General features: G+C 39.1%; 1 protein-coding gene across 2 annotated transcripts in view; it reads right to left on the bottom strand.

The window, feature by feature from the left end:
- The window catches only part of CCDC80 (coiled-coil domain containing 80), a 36,365-nt gene that overhangs the window by 5,246 nt on the left and 4,751 nt on the right, over positions 1-26,368 (bottom strand). For both annotated transcript variants that reach the window (XM_050778837.1, XM_050778836.1), the window contains exons 3-5: positions 19,519-19,675; positions 8,110-8,246; positions 6,186-6,334 (exon numbers count right to left, since the gene is read on the bottom strand). In XM_050778837.1, coding sequence (XP_050634794.1) covers positions 6,186-6,334; positions 8,110-8,246; positions 19,519-19,675 — 443 coding nt within the window. The remainder of the gene's footprint in view (positions 1-6,185; positions 6,335-8,109; positions 8,247-19,518; positions 19,676-26,368) is intronic.

Genomic DNA, 26,368 nt, shown 5'->3' with positions numbered 1-26,368 from the left:
ATGTACCCTATTATGAATAAGAGCCAATGCTTACAAAGTACGTCTATGAAGTGGAATGATATTAAGCCTAGAACCATAAGATTTTAGAATGTATAGTAAACTTAGTTTCTGTTTTTACAGTTCCAACACAGTAGAGTAGTAGAAAAGGCTTTTGTCTTTTTGGGTGTCGTTGAACATATCACTCAATTCACCAAAGTCTCAGTTTTTCCTTATTTCTTTTTCTTTTCTTTCCTTTTTTTTTTTTTTTTTTTTTTTTTTTTCTGAGACAGAGTCTCACTCTGTCGCCAAGGCTGGAGTACGGTGGCATGATCTCGGCTCACTGCAACCTCCACCTCCTGGGTTCAAGTGATTCTCCTGCCTCAGCCTCCCGAGTAGCTGGGACTACAGGCACGTGCCACCACACCCGGCTAATTTTTTTGTATATTTAGTAAAAATGGAGTTTCACTGTGTTAGCCAGGATGGTCTCGATCTCCTGACTTCGTGATCCGCCCGCCTCAGCCTTCCAAAGTGCTGGGATTACAGGCGTGAGCCACTGTGCCCGGCCTTCCTTATTTTTAAAATAAAAAATAGCAGTATGTTGTTCACAGGAATGTTACAAGAATTCAGCTCTCAAACTTATCAATGCAAGTTATCCACATGATGACATGGATATAGAAGATTATGTCTTAATCTGCAGGCTTCTAGATGTAGAACTTAATCCATTAACAGACATTGACATTATCCATCACAGCACCATCAAATAACCTATTCAGTCCTTAGGTTTGTGTATCATTTTATAGCTCACTTTCACCAATGCAATATGGTTCTTCTTTAGAGCTCATTGAGGCTGCAGATTATTTTCCCCATTATGCAGATAACAAAACAAGGCTTAGAGAAGTGAATAACTTGCCCAACTAGTAAATCTAAGAAGCATTACCAAAATACAGACACTTCTCTGATTCCTGGTCCAGTGGTTTCCCTGATCTGCTACCCTCAGACATGATATTTTGGCTGCTGCTATCAGGGTCTGCAAGAGGGTATAAAAGAGAGAGGGTATGCATCTAAGGGGCAACTGTATAGAGTTGTCTCAACTTCCATCTTCACTGGAGTTTTGCTTTTTGCCTTCAGTGCAGGTGACTGCAGGGTGTTAGTGCACTCATAGAGCTGACAGCCAGTTAATTTTATTCATGGCTTTGATCCCTGTGCTCCTTCTAGCATCAGGAGTGAACATGAGAGTTTTCAACCCCAAAGAAAATGGCCTCTTGAGGGAATAGTGGTTTGGGTGAATAAGAGAAAATGATAGTTTGATGAAATACAACCTCTGAATGGATGCCTGTCGCAAGGTTCGCCAAGTATTGCTTGCTGTGACATTACATTCACTTCCTCTGCCTTTTTTTTTTTTTTTTTTTAAAGGGAAAGAAAAACTAAGATCTCTACTGAGGACAGGGAGCTGAATGTGTTTGGCACGAAGGACAAGAGAGGAGCCTCTGAGACTATCCAATGTTTCTTAGGAAGGGAACAGTGACTGCTGTCGGATCACAAACATGACAGTCTCAGGTACTTCTCCTGCTTCCTTAGGAGGCATGCCAGACCAGCACTGGCCCCCTAGCCAGCATCCAAACCAGACCAGCCTTCCTGGCCTCACACAGAGCTGTAGGGTGTCTTGGAAGGAGCTATTTTGGGTGAGGTCTATTTTAGTTTGTTTACCTATGTGCACACTGAATGCAGTCCTGATTGGAGAGGGATGGGATCTCAGACTCCCTGTCCCAGACACAACTAAGAGAAGGTCATTTCCCCTAAGTCATGATTCAGCTTCCCACAGACCTTCACATTAAGATACAAGGTCCCAGCTCATGACACAGAAGGAAACTTCCAAAAGATGTAACAAGAGTTGTGAAACTGACCCAGACCCTTATTTTAGACAAATTGTTTTTCTGTCACTTTAGCTTCCCAGGAAATAAAAACTTTACAAGCTATTAATGTGTTTGCTTCTCTTAACTGGCATGCCCAGATTAGTATGCATTTGCCCACTCTTTGGGGCTTCTGTCTCAGGGAAAGGTGATTATACCCTGAACCAAATGAATGCTATTGAAGACTAGACTGGCTTCAGAGTCTGGTCAGCTGAAACTAGCCTGTGTAAACCCACCAACCACTCAGCAAATTTGAAGGAAAATTCCCATTTGGATACTGGTTTAATTGCAGGACTGTAATTTTTTTTTTTCATTTCTGTTTGCCTAGGTTTCAATTCTGGAGTATTTACTAAATCTCTTTCTGGTAACTCTTCCTTGATGGCAAAGTTCTCTATAGGACCAGAATAACTGACCCTAGGACTACTAATAAGTAGCATTTATTGACTACCTGCTTTGTACTAGGTCCTGGGCCATCTTTACCTTTAGTATTGAATGTACCCTTCACAATAGTCTTAAACAAAAATACACTTACAATTTTCATTTTGCAAATGAGAAAACTGAAGCCCAGAATAGTTAAGTAATTAGCTCAGGGTCACACAGCTAGTAAATAGAGGAACCTGGAATCAAACTCATTTTGTCTTGCTCGTGCCTTTAAGTAGTACACTATTCCACTTTAATCCTTCCAATAAATTAGGATTATTAGCAGAATGATTTTATGAGTTGTGACCACAAGTCAGGTACCGTTATGGGACATCCAAATTGTAATTATATATATCTCTGAATATCCATAAAAGATGTATATTCCTATAGTAGTAATGAAGATAAGAGCCCATAAAACTCTTACATTAGGTGGAAAATACATTTACACATCTTAGGACCCTATCTAGTTCAAAAGACTTTATAGTATTTGTACATTTCTTAAGAATCAAAAAAATACAAAATTTAAGTAATCAACCTACAGGAGTATTACAAGCTTTTGTGAATGAAGAAAACTGAGACGATGTCAGCTTTCCCTTTAAAATGTTGAAACCCATGACAGTGGTTATAAAAAGACACTCTACGTAGGGATGGTAAGAAGAATCTCTGAGGATATCTATAACTGCCAGTCTCATGACAAATCTCTGGTTTTAAGTAACATCAATGAATTGGATGATAACTGTCTGCTTTATAGGGTGGGCAACCTGAATTTACTGGGATAGAGCACTAACCCTGGAAGATTTAGAATTAAGAAGAAAAAGTTTCCAAATAATCAAAATTATAGTAACATAGTAATAATTATATATATGTTTGTGTATATATAATTCTGGTTATATATGTATTATGTGTATATATATATGTAATTTATATTATTGTGAAGCTTAAGAGAATTTGGCCTAATAAAATGACAACTTGAAACTCCAAATTAGAATGTGTAATTAAGTAATTGGTTTAGACGTGTGGCTAACTTGAAATCTTACAGTGTATGCAGTTTTTGGAATATCTGAGAGAACGTTAGATTCACTGTATTTGTAAAATTAACTTATTAAACTTACAGATCTTTAAGTACTCAGAAAGATTTTGTTTGTTTAATTTCAAATAATTGAAAGAAATGTATTAAATGCATAATGCCTATGTGAAATGATGAAGTTGTTTAATTACTGGGTTTATAAGCAAGATCAAACATTATTCAAAGCCCTCTTAAAAGCGATGGCAAAAGTTTGCTGGGTTACAAATTGGGAGATAAAATTTAGAAGCCTAATTCAGAAGTTTTGGAACTGAAGTCTTGAATTTATAACTTGAAATATATTTAACACTGTTAAAATCAAAAATAAACTTCTAAAGAATTTCTACCTTAAAAAGAAAAAAACAAAGCACCTTAAGAGCAAAAGAAAAGAAAAGAAAAGAAAAACTTCTGAATTAGTCTTCTAAATGTTATTTTCCAATTCATAACCCAGCAAATTTTTGCCATCACTTTTAAGAGGGCTTTGAATAATGTTTGATCCTGCTTATAAACCCAGTAATTAAACAACTTCATCATTTCACATAGGCATTATACATTTAATACATTTATTTCAATTATCGTCACCTAAAGTGATGATCTTGGATCAGAAGTTGGTTTTTAGTACCCCTGAGACCAGACAAAGAGAATGCATTGTCCAGTGAAGCTCAGAGCTCTTTCTCAGTGGAGGCTGACCCTAAGGCTGAGTTGATTTTAAATCCTTATGAAGGTGTATGCCTTCTATTTCCATTTTGGATACTTGCACTGCATTGAGAATTTGGATGAAGGAAGAGCCTTGGTTTCCTTTCAGAGCTGAAATTCTGTGGTTTTAAGAGTTTCTTCGTTTTGCTTCAAATTCTAGGCCTTTAGGTTCAGAACTAATAATAATTCACGTCATATTTTCAAAAGGAGCATAAGATGAGAAGGTAGATTTGGGGAGTCAAATTGTCCCAGGGTACTGACTCCTAGAGCTGACACTAGCTCAGTGATGAAAGTTACTTAACCTCCATTGGCTTCAGTTGTCTCTCCTGCAACATGACAATAGTCACAGTGTTTAGATAATGGGATTCTTGTAAGGGTAAAACTAGGCAATGAAGGTGAAGTGCTTGGCCCAGAGATTAGCACACAAAAAGTGGTCACAGGTATAATGGCTATGTGAAATGGAGATGGATGGAGATAGAGCTGCTTGCTATTGTTTTTAATTTTATGGGTGAGAGACTTTTCAGGCAGTTTAATTGAAAAGGGTCAACATAGCTAGTAAGTTGCAGACTCAAAACTTGGATGAATGGTAAGTTCTGTACTCTTTATATATCATGATGTTACATCCTAGAAGACCCAAGCTTCACAAATCTGTAAAAATTCAGATTATCCACTTCCTAATCATATCCTTCTTAAAGCTCTGTCTCACATATGGAGAATGTGCTTTTAGAGACATGAGTAAAGATTTGGCTTGGAGGCTCAAGCACTAAATGTGTATTACATGCTTGCTTGGTTTCTGGAGCCCCTTAACCACACAGTATAGCTGGAGTGGCGTTTATACTGGGACCTCTGTAAGTTTGTTGCGTATAGTTTTCTGCAACTTTGCACCTCCTAGGGCCCCAAAGTCTCTGTAGAAGTTTCATCCTACATCGGGGGAGTGAAGGAGAAGGGAGAAAAGTGGATTTGTCAGAGGCGTTTAAACCAAAGCAACTCCATCTTAAATAGGAGCTGGGTAAAATGAGGCTAAAATCTACTGGGCTGCATTCCCAGATGATTAAGGCATTCTAAGTCACAGGATGAGACAGGAAGTCAGCACAAAATACAGGTCATAAAGAACTTGATGATAAAACAGTTTCCAGTAAAGGGGCCAGCCAAAATCCACCAAGATCAAAATGGCGATGAGAGTGACTTCTGGTCATCCTCACTGCTATACTCCCAGCACCATGACAGTTTACAAATGCCATAGCAATGTCGGGAAGTTACCCTATATGGTCTAAAAAGGAGAGGCAAGTATAATCCATCCCGTGTTAAGCATATCATCGAAAAATAACCACAGAAATGGGCAGCCAGCAGCCCTCCGGGCTGCTCAGTCTATGGAGTAGCTATCCTTTTATTCCTTTACTTTCTTAATAAACTTGCTTTCACTTTGCACGGTAGATTCGCCCTGAATTCTTTCTTGCACGAGATCCAAGAACCCTGGATTGGGACCCTTGTCCTGTAACAGATTGAGTTGTTTTTACACTCTTCTCTGGGTATGCTGCTCCCCCATGGACACTGGGGTTGTCACAAGATGGCCTTCAATAAATGACACTGTCGAAAAATTCATGAAACTGGGTCAAGAGGATTTCTCCTTTTGAGGTCTTAGTGGGGCTTTTGTTGTTTCCTGCAGAGTTGGAAGGAAGCGGAAAATCCAGCACAGTGTGCCAAATCCTGTTTGGAACCAGAAGGGGCCTAATAAATAAATATGCAAAACAGAAATGCTAGATGCAGAGATCTCCAGATTTACTGACTGAGTAAATTAACCTTCTTGGGAGGTCAGGATTCTATTTTCTGTACCAAAAAGAAAGAGCAAAAAAAAAAAAAAAAAAAAAAAAGGAGAAAAGAACTATCCAGAGCCACCAAATCAACACTGATGCTTGGAGCTGAACCCAGCCAGCCTTGTAGCCAGAGACACTTCAACAGGACAAGACAAAGCCCAGTGGTCAAAGATGGGTAGGTTTTTCTCCAGTGGGGGTTACTCTCTGTAAACACATGTGGGCTCTGTGTTTCTTTGGCATTTTCATGAGCTCACTCAGAACAAATTTGCACCTTCCTCTTTCACGACTCCAAAGGTGATGTACCTGGACAGGAAGTTCTCCAGGGACTGCTTTTTGTCCTCTTTGCAAACAATGCCCTCCTTCTTCTGCTTCTCCATATCTTTGATTCGGGACTGGAAAGTATCGATCAGATCAAACACAGACTTCATTGTTATTGGCACCTCATAGTATTGCTGTTTAAGAAAGAATAGAATGCATTTAATGTACAAGTGCATTTCTTTTCTCTACTCAGAGGATAGAGAACCTGTGAGAATTTGGAGGAGCTCTGGGGAAATCTTTGAAATCAGAGCCTGGAGGACATATTGCTTCATAAATGCTTTCCTGCAATAGTACCCTCTGCTGATGTTTTGAGGGTTAGATTCCATGAAACAACTGCCTCTTTTACAAGGAATTCTTAACTACGCTCCTTTTGTTGGAAAGGGTCCATGCCTTCCTCACCATACAAGTCCTATGTTCACCTCTCTACCTTTGGCACTAAGGTTCCTATTGACTAACAACTGGAGAAGACGTGAGAAACACTGTACCTAACACAGGAAACTAAATGGAATGACATGTTCAAGTGTGTAACCTGAGCAATAAGAGTAGTTTTCCACCAAGGCCTGTTCTGTGGTCCCAGGGATTGTTTTACTGAGTAAGCATCACTTAATATTAAGTCATGCTTTTTACATATTCTCAGAAATAAGTTGGGATCCAACTTAAAGACAATGAAATTCAGGTTCCTGAATCACAGTTGCCTGGACTTACAAAAGCAACCTTAGATGGATTTAGGGGCTGGCTGAGCATAATCAGTGTAAGCTGGAAAGCAGTCTGGACATGGCTCGAAGCTCCACCCTCTGTGGGAATTCAGTAAATCACAGAATGTGAGAGCTGGTAAGGACCTTAGAGATTATCTGGCCCAATCTCTCTCATTAGAGATGGGACAACACATGTTCAGAATTAGCTACATCTCTCCAGATCCAGAAACATATTGCATGTTGGGTCAGCTATTCTATAGCACAGACAGCCTTTTTTCCCCTGAAGATTCTCACACAAGCGTGGTACATGGATGACTTTTTCATGAATATTTTTTATGTTCCCCATTTACATGGTTTCAGAAGCCTGGAACTTTAAAAGAATATTTTGATAAGTTGTTTTAAGAATTGTTTAGGGAATGCTTTAAAAAGGTATTAAGATAAACTTTAGTAAAATGTATTTTCAGTGATATAGTGCCAGTATGCCAGAATTGTTAAGATAGTGGGTTCTGGAGCCAGCCTCTGTGGGAATGAAGTTCAACATTAACTGCATGGTGACCTTGGGCTAGTTACTTAACCATTCTGGGCCTCTGTTTTTTTTCCTCTGTGAAACAAAAATAATACTAGCATTTATCTTAGACGTGTAAGATAAGGATTGCAAAGGGTTGAAGAAAGTGCCAGGCATAAGGAAAGCACTTGATAAAGTGACTATTTTTGTTATTGTTATTATTACATGGCATAGTTTTTCATGGTTCAGAACCTTTGTCCGTAAGCATAGAAAGAAAGTAGGTGTAAAACCCCAAACTCTTGTCCACATTGGATCAGGAAGCACACTTTTAGACCCCTCTGAGATAGGCCTACGTTAAATATGGGTTTCTTGAAGGCAGAGACCACTCTTCACCTTTTATCTCCAGGACCTGGCACATCATAGCTCTTTAACCAGTTTCTTATGAATGTAAAACATTGGTGTTAGAAAAGAATTTAGTCTGAGTCAACTAGCTGCGCTGTGGGAAGTCACTCCAACTCAGTCTTTGCCAGATACCACATTTCTGGATGCAAATTCATACGACAACATGGAAAATTTGGCTCATTTCAAAACCTTCCCACTTATAAAATAATTTATGCTTACTCATAAATTGAATGGACTCATTAACAAAACAATTCAGATTTGCTATTCTAAAAAATAGCACTACATTATTCAAAATAAGCAATTGTACCTTGACTCTCAGATCCACATCTGTTAGCACCATGAAGAAGTCATTATAGGTCATTCCGTACTCTTTCCTCAGCTCGCTGATGAGATGCTGGTCTACCAAGTCTTCATCATCCACCACTCGCATGGGCTTCTCATTATCTTAAGGGAAATCAAATGTGAATGAATATGGGTGTGGCAAGACAGAAATCACTGGGAAGTGAATGGGTGAAGGCTCTGGGCCTAATCACAGCAGCCTTCATTAGTTTTATATATTCAACTCACATTGTGTTTGAACAAAAGTTTTCAGAGTGAATTAATAAATATCGAAACAAATACATGAATAAAGTTTTGAAAGCTACTCTTCTATAGATGATCAAGGCTCTATCTCTGTCCATCCTGTTCGTAGCAAACAGGAACAAAGTGAGAGTGGAGACTGTTGAGTCACACCTAGGAGAAGACTGCAACTCACCCAGGGAGTCAGTCTTCACCCCAACTCACCGGGGAACTGGACCAAACCAGACACTTTTGTTAAGTTCTCTTTCCATTAAACGTAATTCTGAGTCTAAAATCTGTGTCTGTTCCTCTTTTTTGGTATAGAATTAACTTTGGGACCCAGTAAGCATGTCATATCTATAGAGAAAAATAGAGTTTCTGTTGAAACCTAGTCACAGGTTCATTTTGGCTCCAAAAGAAGTCAAGCTATTCATAATGCAACTTTTGTAAGTGAATACCGTTTCAAACAAAATGTGACAATTTATGGAAATTTTAAATCACTATATATTTTTTCAATTATCAACCCCCTCAAATAAATCCTTATAATTCAGAATGGTTCCAGAAGGTGTCACTGGATTAATGGGAAGCATGAAAATCAAGATACCAGTGGTTTTACATGGCAACTTGTATGTCGGGAAAGCATTTTAACATTTTCAAGGACAGAAGAACTTTATTTACTTCTTCCCTCTCAAACAAGTCACAGTGTATCTCTCAACCCTACCTAAGATTTTATCTGCAAAATAATCCCCTATATTAAAAACAAATGTGAAAAATTAACGTCAGCAAATATGTGATAACAGGAAAATTAGCAATGAGAGCCTATCACTTATTACCAACAGCACTACCCAGTGAACAGTACTGTACTGCAATACTATACCACAGTAAAAACAACCACAATTTTGCAAATGAGATGTTATAATTTGAGTACCACAGACATTACTCTTCATTAATAAAAAGGGGATAATTATAACTTAACTGTTACTTTTATTTGATTAGGATTGTTGAAAGTGTATAAACAAGGAACTTTATTTCTCCAAAGCAAATCAAAATGAGAGGGGAAAGAATCAATCTGTATTCCTTCCCAAAGTCATAACAGTGCTTCATGGAGGTGGTCCAAAGGAAAAGGAGCTGAGAGCCTAGATGAGAACCAAGCACTGTCTGCAACATAAAAGGTGATAGGTCTCATGCATATAAACTATTTTTCAAATGTACATTTTTGTTATTAGAAAAATTTAAATTAATTTACAGTTATTAGATTTATATTTTTAAATGTATCTTGTTGAGTATAAAAACAAGTTGCAAAACAAAATGCATAGTATGACTTTATTCTTGGTTATAAGGAAATAAAAACAAAAGAAGATACATTAATATTGGAAATACACATAGGAAAAAGTCCATAGGAAAAGATGAAGTGAAAACTTTTATTGTTTATTCTGCATACCTACGTTATTCAAATTTTAACAAGGAACATATTTTACTTTGTGAATAGTAATAATAATAATCATAAAGAAAACCATTCCAAAACTGGTTTTTAAAAAATGTTCTTAACAACTAATGTTCTGATTCTAAGACTTTACAAACCAGATTTTATCTTGTACTTGGAAATTATAATTTTTAATTCCCAACATACATTCATTCTTGCTTTTGTTCATTCAATGAAATATTTATCACTAATGTCCAGAGTTGGTTCTGTGCTGAGTGCTAGAACCAATAACTCGGACAGAGTTCAAGCTCCTAATTAGAACCAGAATTAGACCATTAGCATCCACTTAATGGATAAAGTCACAAAACCACTGAATGGCTCAGATGGAAGGAAGATGGAGATTGTAGTAGATTTTTAATATAGCACCAATTCTTCCCTCTCCCTATAGCTATACCCTTGCCCAGTAACTGCAGCTTCTTCATATGGGAAATGGGTTGAGCTGTCCTGCCTCTTGATTCTGAGCTCATCCATATCACTGGCTTTGGTCAATGGGATATTAGCACAATGACACAAACAGAGGCTAGAAATGGGCTTATGCATTAGGGATTGTTCTTGCTTCTACCATTTCCATGAGAATATGCCCACACCAGCTTGCTGGAGGGTCAGTCAAGCCAAGTTACCCTGTTCTCATCCTAACCAAGGCTACCCCAGGTCAGCTGACAGCCCATTGACCCCCAACAGGTGTACAAGCCCAGCCAAGATCAGCAGAACCTCTTACCCACCCTGTTGCTGACTGTAGATGCATGAGCAAACCTAATCAATCCCAGCCCAGATCAGCTGAACCCTAGAAACTTGTCACTAAATGGATGTTTACTGTATGTGCCACTAAGGTTTGTGGTCTTTGTTACTTCACCTTATTATGGCAATAGACAACTGAGTATAGACATTATCTGGCTCCACCCCATCACATTATTAAGGTTGAAACTAAGGACACTGTAGTGGACACTGTGCTGTGCTGTCCAGATGCTACCTTCAGAACTAAGGGTGCTGTCAATATAAGCAGTTAGATCTCTGACAACTGATCTGCTTAGAAGGGAGCCACCTTTCCCCAAGTCACACCCCTACCATGGGACAGCTCATATTCAATGGTTGATGTAGTAGAAGAGGGGATAGATATGAAAGCTATCCCCTTTGTCTCAAAGTGGACAATTCGGAAGAGCCAACTCTATTGCAGCTCAAATTCACCCTGTCCAGTCTTGTATCCCTCATCCCTCATAAGTATTGTTCCTGTGTTAACTGCTTGCAGGCAAAACTCAGAGTCTCAGAATCTGTTTCTCAGAAAACCCAATCTGTCACAGACCCTGAGATGAGGAGTGACTTGCTCAAGTTCACATTGCAGGTTAATGACAGAGTGAGGTTGGGACTCAGGTGACATCACCTCACTCCCACCCAGTGTTCTCTCTGCTATGCCAAAATGCCTCACACTCAAGGGTAGAGAGGACCCAGGACCAAACTTTGCTTTACTAGTATATGGCAAGAAACCAATTTCACAGCCTGTTTTCTTTCAACCAAAATGTTTTCTGAAATATTTCAACCAAACATTAGAAATAAAATATTTTGCACTCACAGATTACAGGAATATCTACCTGTTTGTGCTCAGTAAGAGAATCTGCCAAAGCAAAACAATGAAAGTCCTAATCAACACTGGATCAGACTAGGGTGGTGGCAACTCTATAGCAGGACAGAGTCCACTCTAGGCCAGTATCTGTGAAGCTACATCCTGTCTCAGCTCCTGCTCCTGCCACAGGTCTTTCTTGAGCTCTGCATTCCATCTAAATCAGGGCTCAGTGTTGATGTTCTGTTTAGTCTGGAAAAGCAACATAGACTTGGCAGGTTCTTGTTAAATTTATCCAAATTCTGTTTAAGCTCACTAATGATTGTACGGATTACAGGGCTTAGAAGGAAAAATTCTTTTTTTAAAAACAATATTATTATTATTTTTGAGATGGAGTCTTGCTCTGTCACCCAGGTTGGAGTGCAATGGTGCAATCTTGGCTCACTGCAATCTCTGCATCTGCAGTTCAAGTGATCCTTCCACCTCAGTCTCCTGAATAGCTGGGATTACAGGCATGTGCCACCATGCCTACCTAATTTTTTCCTTTTTTTGTATTTATAGTAGAGACGAGGTTTCACCATGTTGTCCAGGCTGGTCTCGCACTCTTGACCTCAAGTGATTCACCCATCTCAGCCTTCCAAAGTGCTGGGATTATAGGTGTGAGCTACCATGCCCAGCCAGAAGAAAAAAATCTTTAGGAAACATTGTCTAAACTGTCTACGTGCACCTGATCCAGCTGAAATGCTTCATAGATTCAAGCCCATTTTGTGGGATTTGGACCTAAGATTATTGAGGTAAGGGATTCCCAGGGAAGGTGAACTCTGTTACGTGCCGATAAGGTCTGGCCCTAGAAGTGGGACATTTGCCTAGAGTGCCATTCTTTAAAAATTCCAACCCCAAACATCAGCAGTCAAATTCAGGTGGTACTAAATTTCTTCATGTATTTGTCCTTCCATGACTAATTATAGGCAGCAATGACATTGCAGAAAATTCAGCTTCAGTTATAACATTAAACACCAAATGTGTGCTAGGCATTATGCTTAAAGCTTCCATCTGTACCTGCTTTCCTTGTGACATCCATGGATTCTCCTCCTCCAACCCTCTCTTGCCTAAGTTCAGGTAATTCCACTAATGCCTGGACTACTTTAGCCTCTCACATTGCTTCCAAAGTTCCCAATCTCTTCTAGCAGTTTTTAAAAGTGTGATCCACTGTCCACCTTCATCACAATCACCAGGAGTACTTGTTAAAATTACAATCCTTGGATCCAGATCAATTGACTCAGAATCACTGGTGGTGAAGCCCAGGAATCTGCATTTAAAATTTGTCCTGGGTAGTTGTTATGCACTCTAAAGACAAAGAGCTACTGTCCCAGAGGAGAAAATCTAAATCCTTGTCATAGCATGCAAGATCATTTATGGCATTATTAACTTATCTATTAACTCTTCTTCCACACATGCTCCAGCCCTCTATTTTCAGTCTCTAGAAACCTGTCCTCTCTTCCTGGAATGCTATCCACATGAGTACTCATTGTCTGCGAAACCTGTCTTTACCTCACTTGTGCACTTAACATTTTGGTATTCTTCAAGCTAATCACCTTGCATTGCAATCAGTTGTTTACATATCTGTCTTCCCCCTAGATATGAATAATTCAACAATAGGAACTGAGTTTTGGTCACCTTTTATATTCTTTCAGCCTAGCACAGTTCCTAGCATACAACTGGCATTCAGTAAGGATTTGGTAATCATAAGAATGCTCCCATAAGAAGGATATCATATGAAAAAGACAGTAATAAGGTATAGATAAGGTGAGTGATTCTGGGACTGTGTAGAAAACCCGCCATAAAACCTTCACATTTTCCTTTGACCTTGTGAACCCGCAACACAGTCTAATGTAATTTAAGAAAACACATTCATATATATTTATTTTCTAAAATTGGTTTTGCATGCATTAGGTCTTTTACATAAAACATATTTGTAAGGCATTTAAAATATAACTATTCTTTTCAACAAGTCAGCAGGGGCCAAAACTCTCTTGGCTGTGTTATAGATAAGCCAGGAGGTAGATGCCAGCAGAAGCTAAATTGCTTTTATTCTCAAGAACATTGCCAGGAGTGCTGAGCAGTCCATGGCAGGTTGTTTCAGTTAGGATAACCTTGGCCTCCAGCTTGGAACTTACTTCCTTTTGATTGGAAATAGACATGTTTAAATTACTTTGCAATTGATCTGCTTACTCCTCTTTTACTCTATGAGTGGGTCATTTTCCGATCTACTACCCCACTGTGAGATGAGTGACCTGATTGAATTGATAGGTAGGACTCCCCTGGCCATTCCCGATCACTTGTTCTCTAGAAAAAACAACTTGTCTTATTAATAAAAAGTGTGTCCTGTCCAAGTGATTTGCTGTCCTACAGATTGACTCCATGCAATCTTAAAGTTATGAATATATTTGAAAAATATATTCAGAAATATTTAGTGACTTCATATGGTTTACACATAAAGTTTGAATTCTTTGTCTTGGTATTAGAAATCTAATTTCAGGTACCAAACTACATTTCTAGCCCTGTCTTCCTCTCCTATCCTCTACCCAGCCTTCTGCTCTAGATCAAACCTAATAGCAAATCAGAATCACCTGAGCAACATTTTAAACTATAGATTCCTGGACCTCATTCCTAAACAAATGAGTCCTTATCTTGGAGTAGAAAGGGGAGGTGGGAGTCTGAATTTTTTCCAATTTATATAGCCTACCTATGCATTGAGATGAAAAAGATGACAACTCAGTAGAAAAATGGGCAAAGAACACTAAAAAGGAAATATAAATGCTCCCTAAACATGAAAAGGTGTTCAATCACACTCACAAAATGCGAAATGCAAACCAACACTACCCTATACTGATACCATTTTTCACATATTACACTGGTCAAAAGTACCCAAAAGTTTGATCACACACATTAATTGGAGAGGTTTGGGGAAATAGACACTTTTAAACATTACTGTTGGAATTGCAACATGATTCAACTTGTATGGAGAGAAATCAGAAAGTACCCACTCAAACTACATTTTCTATTTGGTCCAACAATCCTGCTTCTTAGACTCTATTGGAAAGATGTACACACAATTTCACAATTTAATTGTAACCTTGTTCATATATCACTCTATGTATGTGTGATATATGTATAAGAACAAAATATTGAAAATAGTTCAAGTGTCCATGGACAAAATGTTTAAACTGTGATAGAATCCCACAATTTTTTGATAAGAAATGGGGAAGATTGCGATATACTCATAAAGAAAGATTTCCTAGAAATTTTTTTTTTTTTTTTTTTTTTTTTTTTTTTTGAGACGGAGTCTTGCTCTGTAGCCCAGGCTGGAGTGCAGTGGCCGGATCTCAGCTCACTGCAAGCTCTGCCTTCCGGGTTCACGCCATTCTCCGGCCTCAGCCTCCCGAGTAGCTGGGACTACAGGCGCCCGCCACCTCACCCGGCTAGTTTTTTATATTTCTTATTAGAGACGGGGTTTCACCGTGTTAGCCAGGATGGTCTCAATCGCCTGACCTCGTGATCCACCCGTCTCGGCCTCCCAAAGTGCTGGGATTACAGGCTTGAGCCACCGCGCCCGGCCTCCTAGAAATATTTTAAGTGAAAAAAGCAAGGTGTGGAACGGTATATATAATATGCTATATTTTGTATAAAAAGAAAAAATATATAGGTATTCTTTGTATTTGTCTAAAAAAGCACTAAATGAATAAATAAGGAATTACAAAAATGATTACCTGTGGGTGCAGGGAGTAGCAGGGTAAAGGGGTCAGGAAGGATACAAGACTTGTCTGTATACACCTTTTTATATAGCTTTGACTTTGAAAAATTTTTAAAAAGTATCATTTCTTTGAAAAATTAAACAAAAACAAAAATACCTTGATCAAGTCATTACCCTATCAAAAAAACAACAACAACAACAACAACAACACCTACTCATTTTTCAAGGTCCCTCCATTAAATCAACCTACTTTTCAAAATTCTCTGACATTTTCAATACCTTACCTGATGACTACAATTGGAAGAGCCAATCCCTCCACTACATTCTTCAAACCCTTGTTTTGTACATTTGACATATCAGGCACTTTTCCCCCTTGGAATGTCAGGGATTGGTCTTGACACTGATATGCTTGATGTTGGAGGCAGCAACGGCAGTGGACTAAGAAGACTGAGTAGGTTAGGTGACAGGCTCTCTAGTCTCTAGGGCACAGAATGATTGATAAGTAAAGACTTATCAAAGCAGAGGGGAACACACGGCCACTGTGTGGAAGTCTGAGCACTCATCCAGCCTCTCCTCCCAGCTCAGTGTTGCAGGGTCTAGAGAAGGCAGTTGCCAGGCACTGTCACCACTGATGAAAGGAGAAGTTGGGGGCAGAGGGTCAATTTTTCAGGACTGCCCCAGAGGCAAAGCGCATTTCTGAATTGTTATGGATCCTGATGACTGTGAGGCTTCTCCAGAAAGAACAATTCTCTTCAACAGGATCAGACAGAAGGGGTATTTTAGACTGATTTGTATACCATCATTCTCATTTTGTTTATTTATTGATTTATTTATCTATTTATTTTGAGACAGAGTCTCACTTTGTCACCCAGGTTAGAGTGTACTGGTGTAATCTTGGCTCATTGCAACCTCTGCCTCCCAGGTTCAATCAATTCTCCTGCCTCAACCCCTCAGATAGCTAGAATTACAGGCATCTGCCACCACGTCCAGCTAATTTTTGTATTTTTAGTAGAGGTGAGATTTCATCATATTGGCCAGGCTGGTCCCAAACTCCTGGCCTCAAGTGATCCGCCCATGTCGGCCTCCCAAAATACTGGGATTACAAGCATGAGCCAGCGCACCCGGCCTACCATTCTCATTTTAAAAATTCACTTATGAAGTCCTTAGTAAGAAATCAACATTTTCTCTCTCCTTGTTGCCATATTCCACCTCCATGAACTTTGCCACCTCTCTTGATTACCCTCAAACTCTCCCTTCTTTGAAGGAAGCTATCAAAAAACTTCCCTTGCCCTATTAAATGTCCTGTGCATTCTAGCTCTTAAAATTTGGTGATAAAATGCCAATGTCAAAATATTTTTCATCTCTAAATATTGCTAAGAAAGAAGCACACTTGCTGTGCGTTCCCCCCTACTTTTTTTTTCATTCTGCAATGAAGTGCCTTTAGCCAGCAAGTTTTTCCTATCTGACAAAATTTGTCTGTAATCCATTCACTTAACAAACACACCCAACATTCCTATCCTAGACTGACATTTTAAATACCACTAACAAGAAAGAATGCCTTTATGTGTTAGGCCATTGTAAATCCTACATGCAATATACACTGTGCTGGCAAAACCAGATAGGCACTGGAATTCGCTCAAGCATAAATAACTTTATTTACATGAAAGCCTAAAATCTTAAGGTAAGTTTCTTGGCTTTTGTAGGTTCATCGGTGATATCCAAATACTTTTAGCAAGATGGACCAGCTGGTGAGTACGGCCTACACTGTAGTTGGATGTGTGCCCCTGCTTTCAAGGCCCAGTAAAAGTCTGGAATAGTAGGCAGAGCTTGATTTATTTGTAAGGAAAAGTAAGGCCATCTGATGGATTTCCAGCTGAAAGTCAGTCAAGGCTGGAGTTTTTTGGTTCACTGAGTCCATGGCTCATGCCAATTCTTATTTTCCCATGGCTGACTCCCAGTCTTGGCTGAAAGTGCTACAGCCTTTCCCATAAGGGTAACCTGGGACATGACACAGGGAGAGAGAGGCCTTCCAGGAATTAGATGAGAAGCAAAGTAAAAGATCCCCCTGCCCAAATCAGGTCCAGGCTGCCATTCAGTGAGGAAAATGCCCAAATCATAATACCTGATTTCCAATGAGGCAGAAAAAAAAAAAAAAAACCCGCAGCCCCCTCTACAGTTCATATTCGATCCAGATGTCTTGAAAACAGTAGGATTATGCTAAAAATTTGCCAAGGCAGTACCAGATGCTTATAATGGGACCGTATAGAAGTTGAGGTGGAAGATGTAATGGTTTTTCCAAACTTCTCTGAAATGAGGAATGAGAACACTTTGTGGAAGGGATGGTAGGTAACACATTTGACATTGGGAACACCTGGTTTGTGAGGGCTTTCATCACTAGCCAACACCAGTCTCTGGCTGGATTGAATACTTACTTCCTTTCTGGACATCTGGAGTGTAATTAAGCTCACTGCCCTCATGCTATTATTTGAAAAATCCAGGAAACAAATGGTTGAATCCTAGTTAGCCAATAAACATGTGGCTTTGTAGTAGTAGTCTCTTGGGCGTCAGTTTTATCACCAAGAATAATAATGCAGCCTGATCTGGATGAGCTGTTGTGAGGGTTCGTGTGTCAACATTCTGCAATCAGCACAAAGCAATAACAAGTGTTTTGCCATTATAGGTGCTCTAGTGACAAGTGTGACAGCTCATTGATCTCCAGATAACTACCAGATCAAATGGTGATGCACAGGATGACCACATAATAGTGCCTGTTACCTGACCAGCATTTCTGTATATTATCTTATTTAATCCTGTGAAATAGATATGACTATCTTCTAAACTAAGACTTAGGTGTAGCTTGCCCAAGAAATTGTGACCCTGGATTTAAATCTGTCTGTCTCCAGAATTCATTTTTTGTCTTTTGTTCGTATGATCATTATTGTTGCTGTTTTGGTTAAGAGAATTCCTTTTTTGCTTGTTCTCCCTCTAAATTATACATACGGTGCAGGATAAATGTCCAAAAATGAATCATCAATCCACAATCATTTATGGTGGAACATTGGAAAGGATGCTATTTATTTTTCCTTTGTAGCCGTCTCAGAGGAAGGTGGGCTATTTAAAGTAAAGAATGCATAACTGATACTTAACCCTGAATCAGCTCTAGAGATCTGCTATACAATATTGTACCTATAGTTATCTGTACTGTATTGTGCACTTAAAAATGTATTAAGAGGAAAGATTTCACGTTAAGTGTACTTACCACAATAAAAAAAATATGACTTAGAAAGCTAGACCATATTCAAATCAAGTTGACATTATCGTGACATAGTATAACTGATATGTCTTCAATTACACCAAAATTGCATGTCAGAAAAATCTGTGCGATAATGTTATGTGTATTGAAGTTAAATGTTGACTAACAAATATTATATATTACTAAAATATATTTTATATTCTTTCAGGTGCTTTTAGATGAAATATATTTTATGGCAACCATGCAGAATATGCAAACAATGGAATACAAAGGATTACTCTAAGGGATTTTTTTTTGTAGTTAAACCATGAACAACAACAAAACAGTAGAAAATACATATAAGAAAAAAAGCTTTTTAAAAAATAAAGCCCCAGAGATGCAATAATTATAAAATAAACTGGGTGGGTCATATTTTGGGCTTCTGACTATGCGGCTTAACTAATCACAGTAAATCTTACAACATTCCCATGAGAACTGCAATGAGTTAGATCTCAGCTGCCCAACACTGGGCTGTACGCCTTATGAGTCTCACATGTACTATTAATATGTAAAATTGTGAAAACTCTAAATTCAGCCAAATTCTTCTGCTCTCCCAAACGACTTGGGTGCAGTTCAGTCCATATTTTCAGTGACTTTTCATTTATCTTAACAGCTTCTCTCAGTTCTGGTTAATTCCTTCCTCAGGCTTGCCAGAGTCAAGTACTTCCAAGCGTCTGGCAAGTCCCATCTGTGATGAGTCACCTGCAGCAGAGTCTGCAGGAAGATCAGATGGGGCTGGCACAGGCAAGGAGACTCAGTACCCAGAAAAAGTGTCTGAATGTCTCTCTGATTCTCTCCCACACTGTATTACTTTTCCCATTTTCTTCCACCTTACTGACTTTCAGACAACAGAGTGTTTGCATGTTTTCCTTTTTTACAGTGCTGAAAACTTAAACCAGAACCATCCTGGAATGGCTATTTAAATAAGCAGGCAAACTGACCTGTGTTATCACAACCAAAGAGCCCTCTGAACATCCGCATTTTCTTTTGGATCCCCCATGTGCCTTGCCCATAAAGTTTGTCCCACCTTAGATATGAGAAAAACAATAATATAATTAAAATGTTTAAGAGAACCTAGCTGAAAGTGGTCGATTTTCATGGTGCTGTTGTTGACAGGGCCGAAGATGGTGATCACAGAGATTTTCCTGGTGGCCATCTTGCAGAAACTTTCCAGATATTCATCACGTTGTTGCACATACATATTGTTCTCAGCCTTGGGAGCAGTGATCAGCTGGAGGTGGGTGAAGACAAACAAATACTAATTTATAGTGATAGTTTCACACTGGGGCAAAACCCAAAGAGATGATTTGGAAGAGAGGGCTGGTAGTGACTGCATCTACGCTACAGATATTCTGCTGAACAGTTAGCATAATTATGGCCCAAAAGGGCCATTTGAAAAGGCCTCTTCTTGTCTCCAAGACAGCTTAGAGTTTTCTACTCACTTCCATTATTTACCTCCATTACTATTCTCCATGTGTCTCAGTTTTCTCATTTGTGAACTCTGCAAAGGAATACTTATTTTGCAAGACTGCTGTGAACATTACATGAATACTTGGCACGCAGTAATTGTTCAATAAATGTTATTTTCCTTCCCTAATTTTGATCTTCATTATTCTTATTGGCTGATTAGATATTGGTTAATTCAATGGTTACTACTATTATTCACATTTCACAGGGTTAAGAGAGTTTCATAGCCAGGTCCTGGGCACTATGAAACTTTAGAACTTTTATTAGAAAACCTTGCAGAAAGGTTTTATGATGACTTTCAGGCCTACGCTTTGTCACATAGAATGTATTCATTGTCACATTCAGCCTGCACAGAGTTGGTGGTGTTTGTCTTTTGATATTGCAGTTTTCCAACAGGATGTCTTTTACTCTAAGTTTAGCCTTCTCTTTAGTTCAGACCTGGTATTTTTCACCTACCCCTCTGTCTTTCATCCTCATTCTGTGACCCTTGTTTCCTGGGGAAAAGAAAAAAGAGGAAAGACAAAGCAATCAAAAGAAATACTTTAGTCACCAGGAATCTGAGAAAATGTAATTTATTTTGGATACAGTGAGGATAACCCTATTTTTAAGAGGTCCTTTTGAATCTTTTCTCTGAGAATGTCTCACTATTTTTATCTAACCTAATACAAAAGCTTCTCCACTCTCTTGATTAATTTAGTTGCCCTTCCCTGAGCCTTCTCCAATTTTACCAGGTCTTCTTGAGCTGAAGCTAGAACTGTGTTCCACACTCCACAGGCTAGTGGGCATAGTGCTGCTCACCTTGGAGGTGAGAGGATGTGAAATTTTATTGTGATGATGACCAGGTCTTTGTTGAGATCTTTGATCCCAAATAGATCACCAGGCTGATGTCTGCAATGAACGCTGCCTATTTGCCCTTTGTTGCGTCATCACTAAGCTCAGAAGCAAGCCTCTATAAATCATTTTTCTGTAAACAACTTTTGCATTTGACTAAATACAAATGTATCAGCCAATTTTCTTGCATTTGACTAAATTCAAATTTATCAACCAATTTTCTATTTATCCACCTAACCTTATAAAATATTTCTGAAGTTTATGACTATTGGCATTTTTCAGAGGGCAAGTCACCAGGCTGTGTACCTCTTCCAAATATTTTATCAAAAATGGTTAATAAATCTGGTCTCAGCTTGATCCTGCTGTTTATTTTTCTCTATCAGAGATGTCTGTATTGCTGCCTGCAGGCTTTCCCTTCTAAGAATTCTCTCCGCATGACAAAATACTCTCCCTCAAGGAAATTAAACGTGTTCAATCGCCTTTGAATGGAACATTAACAAAGGTTTTCTGGGATGAAGTTTTTGTTTTGTTTTGTTTTTCAAATCACAATTAATTCTAAATAGACATGCTTTAGTTTATTTTTCCTGTGTTTCTATGCCTGCTCATATGGATATTCTGGGTAGGAAATGTTTGTTTTAGGAACAACAATTTTTCAAGGGGAAAAACAAAATTTCTCCAGATATATTCATTGATTCACACTTAGCTTTAAAACAAGATTTAAGGCAGCTACAAAAAGATGTGGTGATGGTATTTTTAGTTACTTGGTTTGTTTTTAATTAGCTTTATGGCATCTGAAAATATTTCTTCAGATTTCAATGGGAGCTCAGATACCGAAGTTTTATTTTAAGTTGGTATATTTTAGGTCTTTTTTTCTGTTTTGTGCTCAAAAACACACTATTCTGAAATAAATAAAATGAATGTTTAAGTAAAAACACAAAACAGTAAAAACAAAGGTAAGAGAAAGGGACTTACTGTTAATGGTTTTGGACTCTCTATTCTAAATTAAGGATAAGCACATATTTAGAATATATTTAGAGGAGTTTCTAGGGCAAAGCTGCTTAGATGTTAGATGACAGAAAATTACCTGTTTCTGTAACTTCAAATTCATACATAGATTCCGTTTCATTCATCCCATACTTTGCCATAGACCCTTACAATCTGTGGACAGACCATGGTATGACAGGATTTTGAGTCCTCAACCCTCCTCTAGTCTTCTCCTCCTTGTGTATATTAAGAATATCAGACAGTATGTAATCACACAGAACCTTATCCTCCCTTATGTGGTAGATTCTCCCACATGGCTCTATATGTAGTAATGAGAGGCCATGGATACCCTGTGGGAATCTCATTTAAATAAATAAGAGCCTCTGATATTTACTTTCACTGCAGACCCTTTGCCCAAGAATGCCTTTAACCACCGGGGGGGTGACATTAGTTTTGCAGGACTCATTCCCTAACTTCCGGCCCTCCACGTTCTGATCCCGGGCTCTCTTTTGCTAATGTCCTCCTATACCTCCCTTACCTGACCTCTTTACCCCCTAGAGCCAGACCCAGTCTAAATTAGGAAACGAAAGGAATCTTGGGCAGAGAGGCACAGAGAAAGAATAACTGCAGTCAAAGTCAGGGGGTTGTCATTTCGGTCCTAGTTCGGCCCCTGGCTAGCTTGTAGCCTGAATAAATCCACTTAATCTTCTGAAGCTCAGCATTGTCGTTACAATGAAACAATTTTCCTGCCAACCTCATCAGGTTGTGAGATCTGAGCAAAAGTAAATATATCTGTATATCTTTATAAGTACATAACATGAACTTATTACAGGTTGATTTATTCTTAATAAATAAATATGTGTTCCCCAAGCACACACAGGTATGTTGCCTCTGAATAATTCACTCACAATCCCTCCTCTGTCTTTGCCCGTGTCACTCCTCCTACCTCAGAAACCTGCCCCCTCCCTTCTCTAAATCTGATTCTTTCTTTCAATGTACTATCCTCCTTAAAGTCTTTTCTAGCACACAGAAAAGTCTTTTCTATCACTTCTTCCTTTTAATTACTGCTCTTATTGTCTGCCCCGCCCACTTGGAATTTAAGTATTTCCTTAATTCACTATATAACGGTCGCATCTCCCCAGGCAGAATGTAAGTTCCTCAGACTCTATTACCGTCCTGCAGATGGTGGGGGCATAAATGCTGGCCAGTACTCCTCAGGTTGTATAGATCACCCCAGTCAGAGGAGAGGAGAGGGACTCAGGAACAAAGGGGTCCCCTGGTTGTTGTGAGTGTCTAGATGCAGGCTACAACCTTACCAGTTGGTAAAAACACTCTTACGTTTAGTCTGCTCCTCAAGTTTGCAACTTTTAGGGAAGACTGACCATCTGAACCCATTTCAGGGACTCTTTCCCTATGTTTTGACATCTCCATCCCATTCACTTTCTAGTTTGGCAGTATTTCAGACAGTGTTTAAAATGGGAACCATTTCCAGTCCCCTCTTCCTAAAAAGAGCAGCTTAGAGCTCCTCAGTAAACACTATTTTCTGTCACTTGGCCTCTTTCCAGTTTGATGGTAATAAATCAGGGCATGTATCATGAATTTAAAACTGTGTTGTATTTCTTTTTCATGCTTCTGTTCCAACTGGTGTCTTGGCTCAATGAGCCTCAGAGGATAAGGAAGCCTGTTTGCATAAGTAAAGAGAGCAAACAGCAATGGAAGAAAGCTAGAGGGAAGGTATTTTAAGTCTCAGATTATTCAAAATACTGTGTTAGGCTCAAAACACTAGAGTCTTTTGTTTTGTTTTGTTTTGTTTTTACAGGATTCTGAAAAATAACTTTCAAGCTAATAGTCTGCCTTAGTACAGCAGGAAACCTTAAATCCTTTCTCAAAATTAAACCAAATAAGTTGATTGTTGTCCCAATACACAGATGTCTGAAGTAAGGTTGGAAATACTAACCCACCTGAATTACAGGAGATTCGGTCACCAAATAATTCTTTTTTTTTTTTTTTGAGACGGATCCTTGCTCTGTCACCCAGGCTGGAGTGCAGTGGCGCGATCTCGGCTCACTGCAAGCTCCGCCTCCCGGGTTCACGCTATTCTCCTGCCTCAGCCTCCACAGTAGCTGGGACTACAGGCGCCCGCCACCTCGCCCGGCTAATTTCTTTTTGTATTTTTAGTAGAGACGGGGTTTCACCGTGTTAGCCAGGATGGTCTCGATCTCCTGACCTCGTGATCCGCCCGCCTCGGCCTCCCAAAGTGCTGGGATTACAGGCTTGAGCCACCGCGCCCGGCCTCAAAGAATTCTTAAACTTGAACTTGAATTCATTCAAGTCAGCATTTGAGGTCCCTTGTTCATTGACAAGTGAATAGATCTCAGAGCGCAGAATGATGGCTTGTCAGCTATACTCCCCATAGCGCAATGCTTTGGTGATAAGCTTACCTATACTCTCACTATCTTCAACCTCAAACTGACACCAAGCAGTTTGAAGGATTAGGTTAACTGGAATCCAATCTATTGTTTTTGACTGACTGTCTGGAAAGCCAGAGAATTGAGTGCAGAGGACTAGCTGTGTATTAAAGGCAGAAACTCCACATTTGTGCTTAGCAATCCTTTACCACTTATCTGGGTGACTCAAGGTTGAAAATGAAGTTTTAAATTTATTTGTATTCATATGTATTAACTTTTTAAATTCATATTTATTAACTGGCAAGATCATTCCTCAGTTTCCCCTTCACTTTATGGCATGTCCCACAGGAAGTTCATATTCAAAAGAAATCAGAAAGGGAGATTGGCCTGAATTTGAGCTTTCAACTCAAACAGATCTGAGTTCTAATTTTGAGTTCACCACATATTAGCTATATATCTTGGGTTCTGTTTTCTCATGTGTAGAAAGGGGTTAATAAATCATTCACTGAGGGATTGTTTCGAGAATTAAACCACACAGTCTTGGCAAAGTACCTTGCAGGATGTGCCCTTCTTCATCAACAGGTTTAGAGGCAGGAGGTTTGAAAGAGTGAACACTAGTCTAAAAATAGGACACCCGGCTCCACCTGCAGCTCCTGTGAAGGCCTCTAGGAAGCCATCCACCTGGGACCTACACCATTGCTGTTTGTGTTTCTGTAATTGTTAAGTAGCAGTTATGTGATATGTCCACATCTAAAGAATGATGGTATAAATAAGGACAAAGCACTAAGGGTTTACAATAAATGGTAGTTAAGTACCAGGTTACTGAAAAGCTGAGAAGATGAGCTGAAAGTCCTGCACAAAATTTCATGGAATGTCAACCTGCTTTCAGTTTGAGTTTACTGGGTTAAGTTAAGGCCAGTTGGAGGTAGCTGTTCTCAGCCATACTTAAATAGCTTGAGAGTGCTAAGCCTTAATGAATAGTAATTGAATCACTGAGGTTCCTGAGTAACATTAGCCAAGTTTGATGGGAAAAGTGAGTGGAAAAGGCTAAACCGCACCAACAATGTTTTTCACCCATTGGTCTCCTCTCTGGTGAAAACTTCTTTTCTCTCCATCTTTTGCTTTGGTATCATCTTTATTTCATTTGGTCTTTTCTAATCCATTCTTACTTTAGACATCATTAGCTCTTCAGAAGACACATTTCTGATATGATCATCAGCTGGGCGCACATAGGATCAAAAGTCTGAAAAGCCTTCTGTTAGTATTTTCTTTCTAATAACAAACCTGGTTCTCTCACTAGCCCAAAGAACCAACACTGCCAGGAGCAATTCCAGCTGGTTTCTGTTTTGCCTCACATGACATCAGCAGAAGCTGTCATTTGAGTTTCATTTGCTAGAAATTTATAAGCAGGGATACCATTAAAAGCAGGAATGGCCCAGCTGGGCTTTCAGATCCCCTACTAAAGGAGTGGGGAGAAGGAGGGAGAAATGAAAAGTATGACTAATATCAGGAATACACTATGAAAACCCCTTTCTTTTGACTCACAAGCTGGCGGCAATGGGAAATATTTGCCAGACGGGTGCACAATTACAATCCTGACATTTTACCCGTGATTTTCTTTTTTTAAACCTGACCATGAGGAACATTTTGCCTGCCCTGTTGGCTAAATGAACAGAGTTGGGTGATGTATTTTAATGGGTTGGATAAAGTTGTAGATACTCAGGAGGAGAGCATTGGAGCAAACCACTAACGCTTTCCCATGCCCCAAAGAGAGCAGTTTGCCCCCAGGGGCTCCCTAACAGACATTCAAGTGTCAGGTAGAGTTTTACTCTGAAATCTGATTTCTTTTTTGTTCTAATGGGAACATTCCCATTTAAATATATGTACACTGAGAATATCCAAGCGGCCTATCACCTGATAACCTAAGTTTATATAGACACGTTAAGGCTCTGGTTAGATATTGCACCAATATACAGAAAATATATAACAAAACACACAGAGGCATACAAATAAATCCCTAGAATCAACCAGAGCTAGGTTTTGCTCTCATACACAGACCTACTATCCATGTAAACAGCTAAGAGAATTTGCGCTATGTCCCACTCGTGATAAACATCACAAAGAACTTTGCTCTGAGTAATATTTCAAATGTACATTTAAACTTTCTGAAACAACATATGATAAATGGGCACCAGAGTTCCTCTGCCCAGATCATTAACCAAAATTTAGGCTAG

The sequence above is a fragment of the Macaca thibetana genome, chromosome 2 (assembly GCF_024542745.1).
Source record: "Macaca thibetana thibetana isolate TM-01 chromosome 2, ASM2454274v1, whole genome shotgun sequence".
Classification (NCBI taxonomy): Eukaryota; Metazoa; Chordata; class Mammalia; order Primates; family Cercopithecidae; genus Macaca; species Macaca thibetana.
The sequence above is the reverse complement of the archived record's forward strand: the minus strand, read 5'-3'. Positions and strand labels throughout refer to the sequence as shown.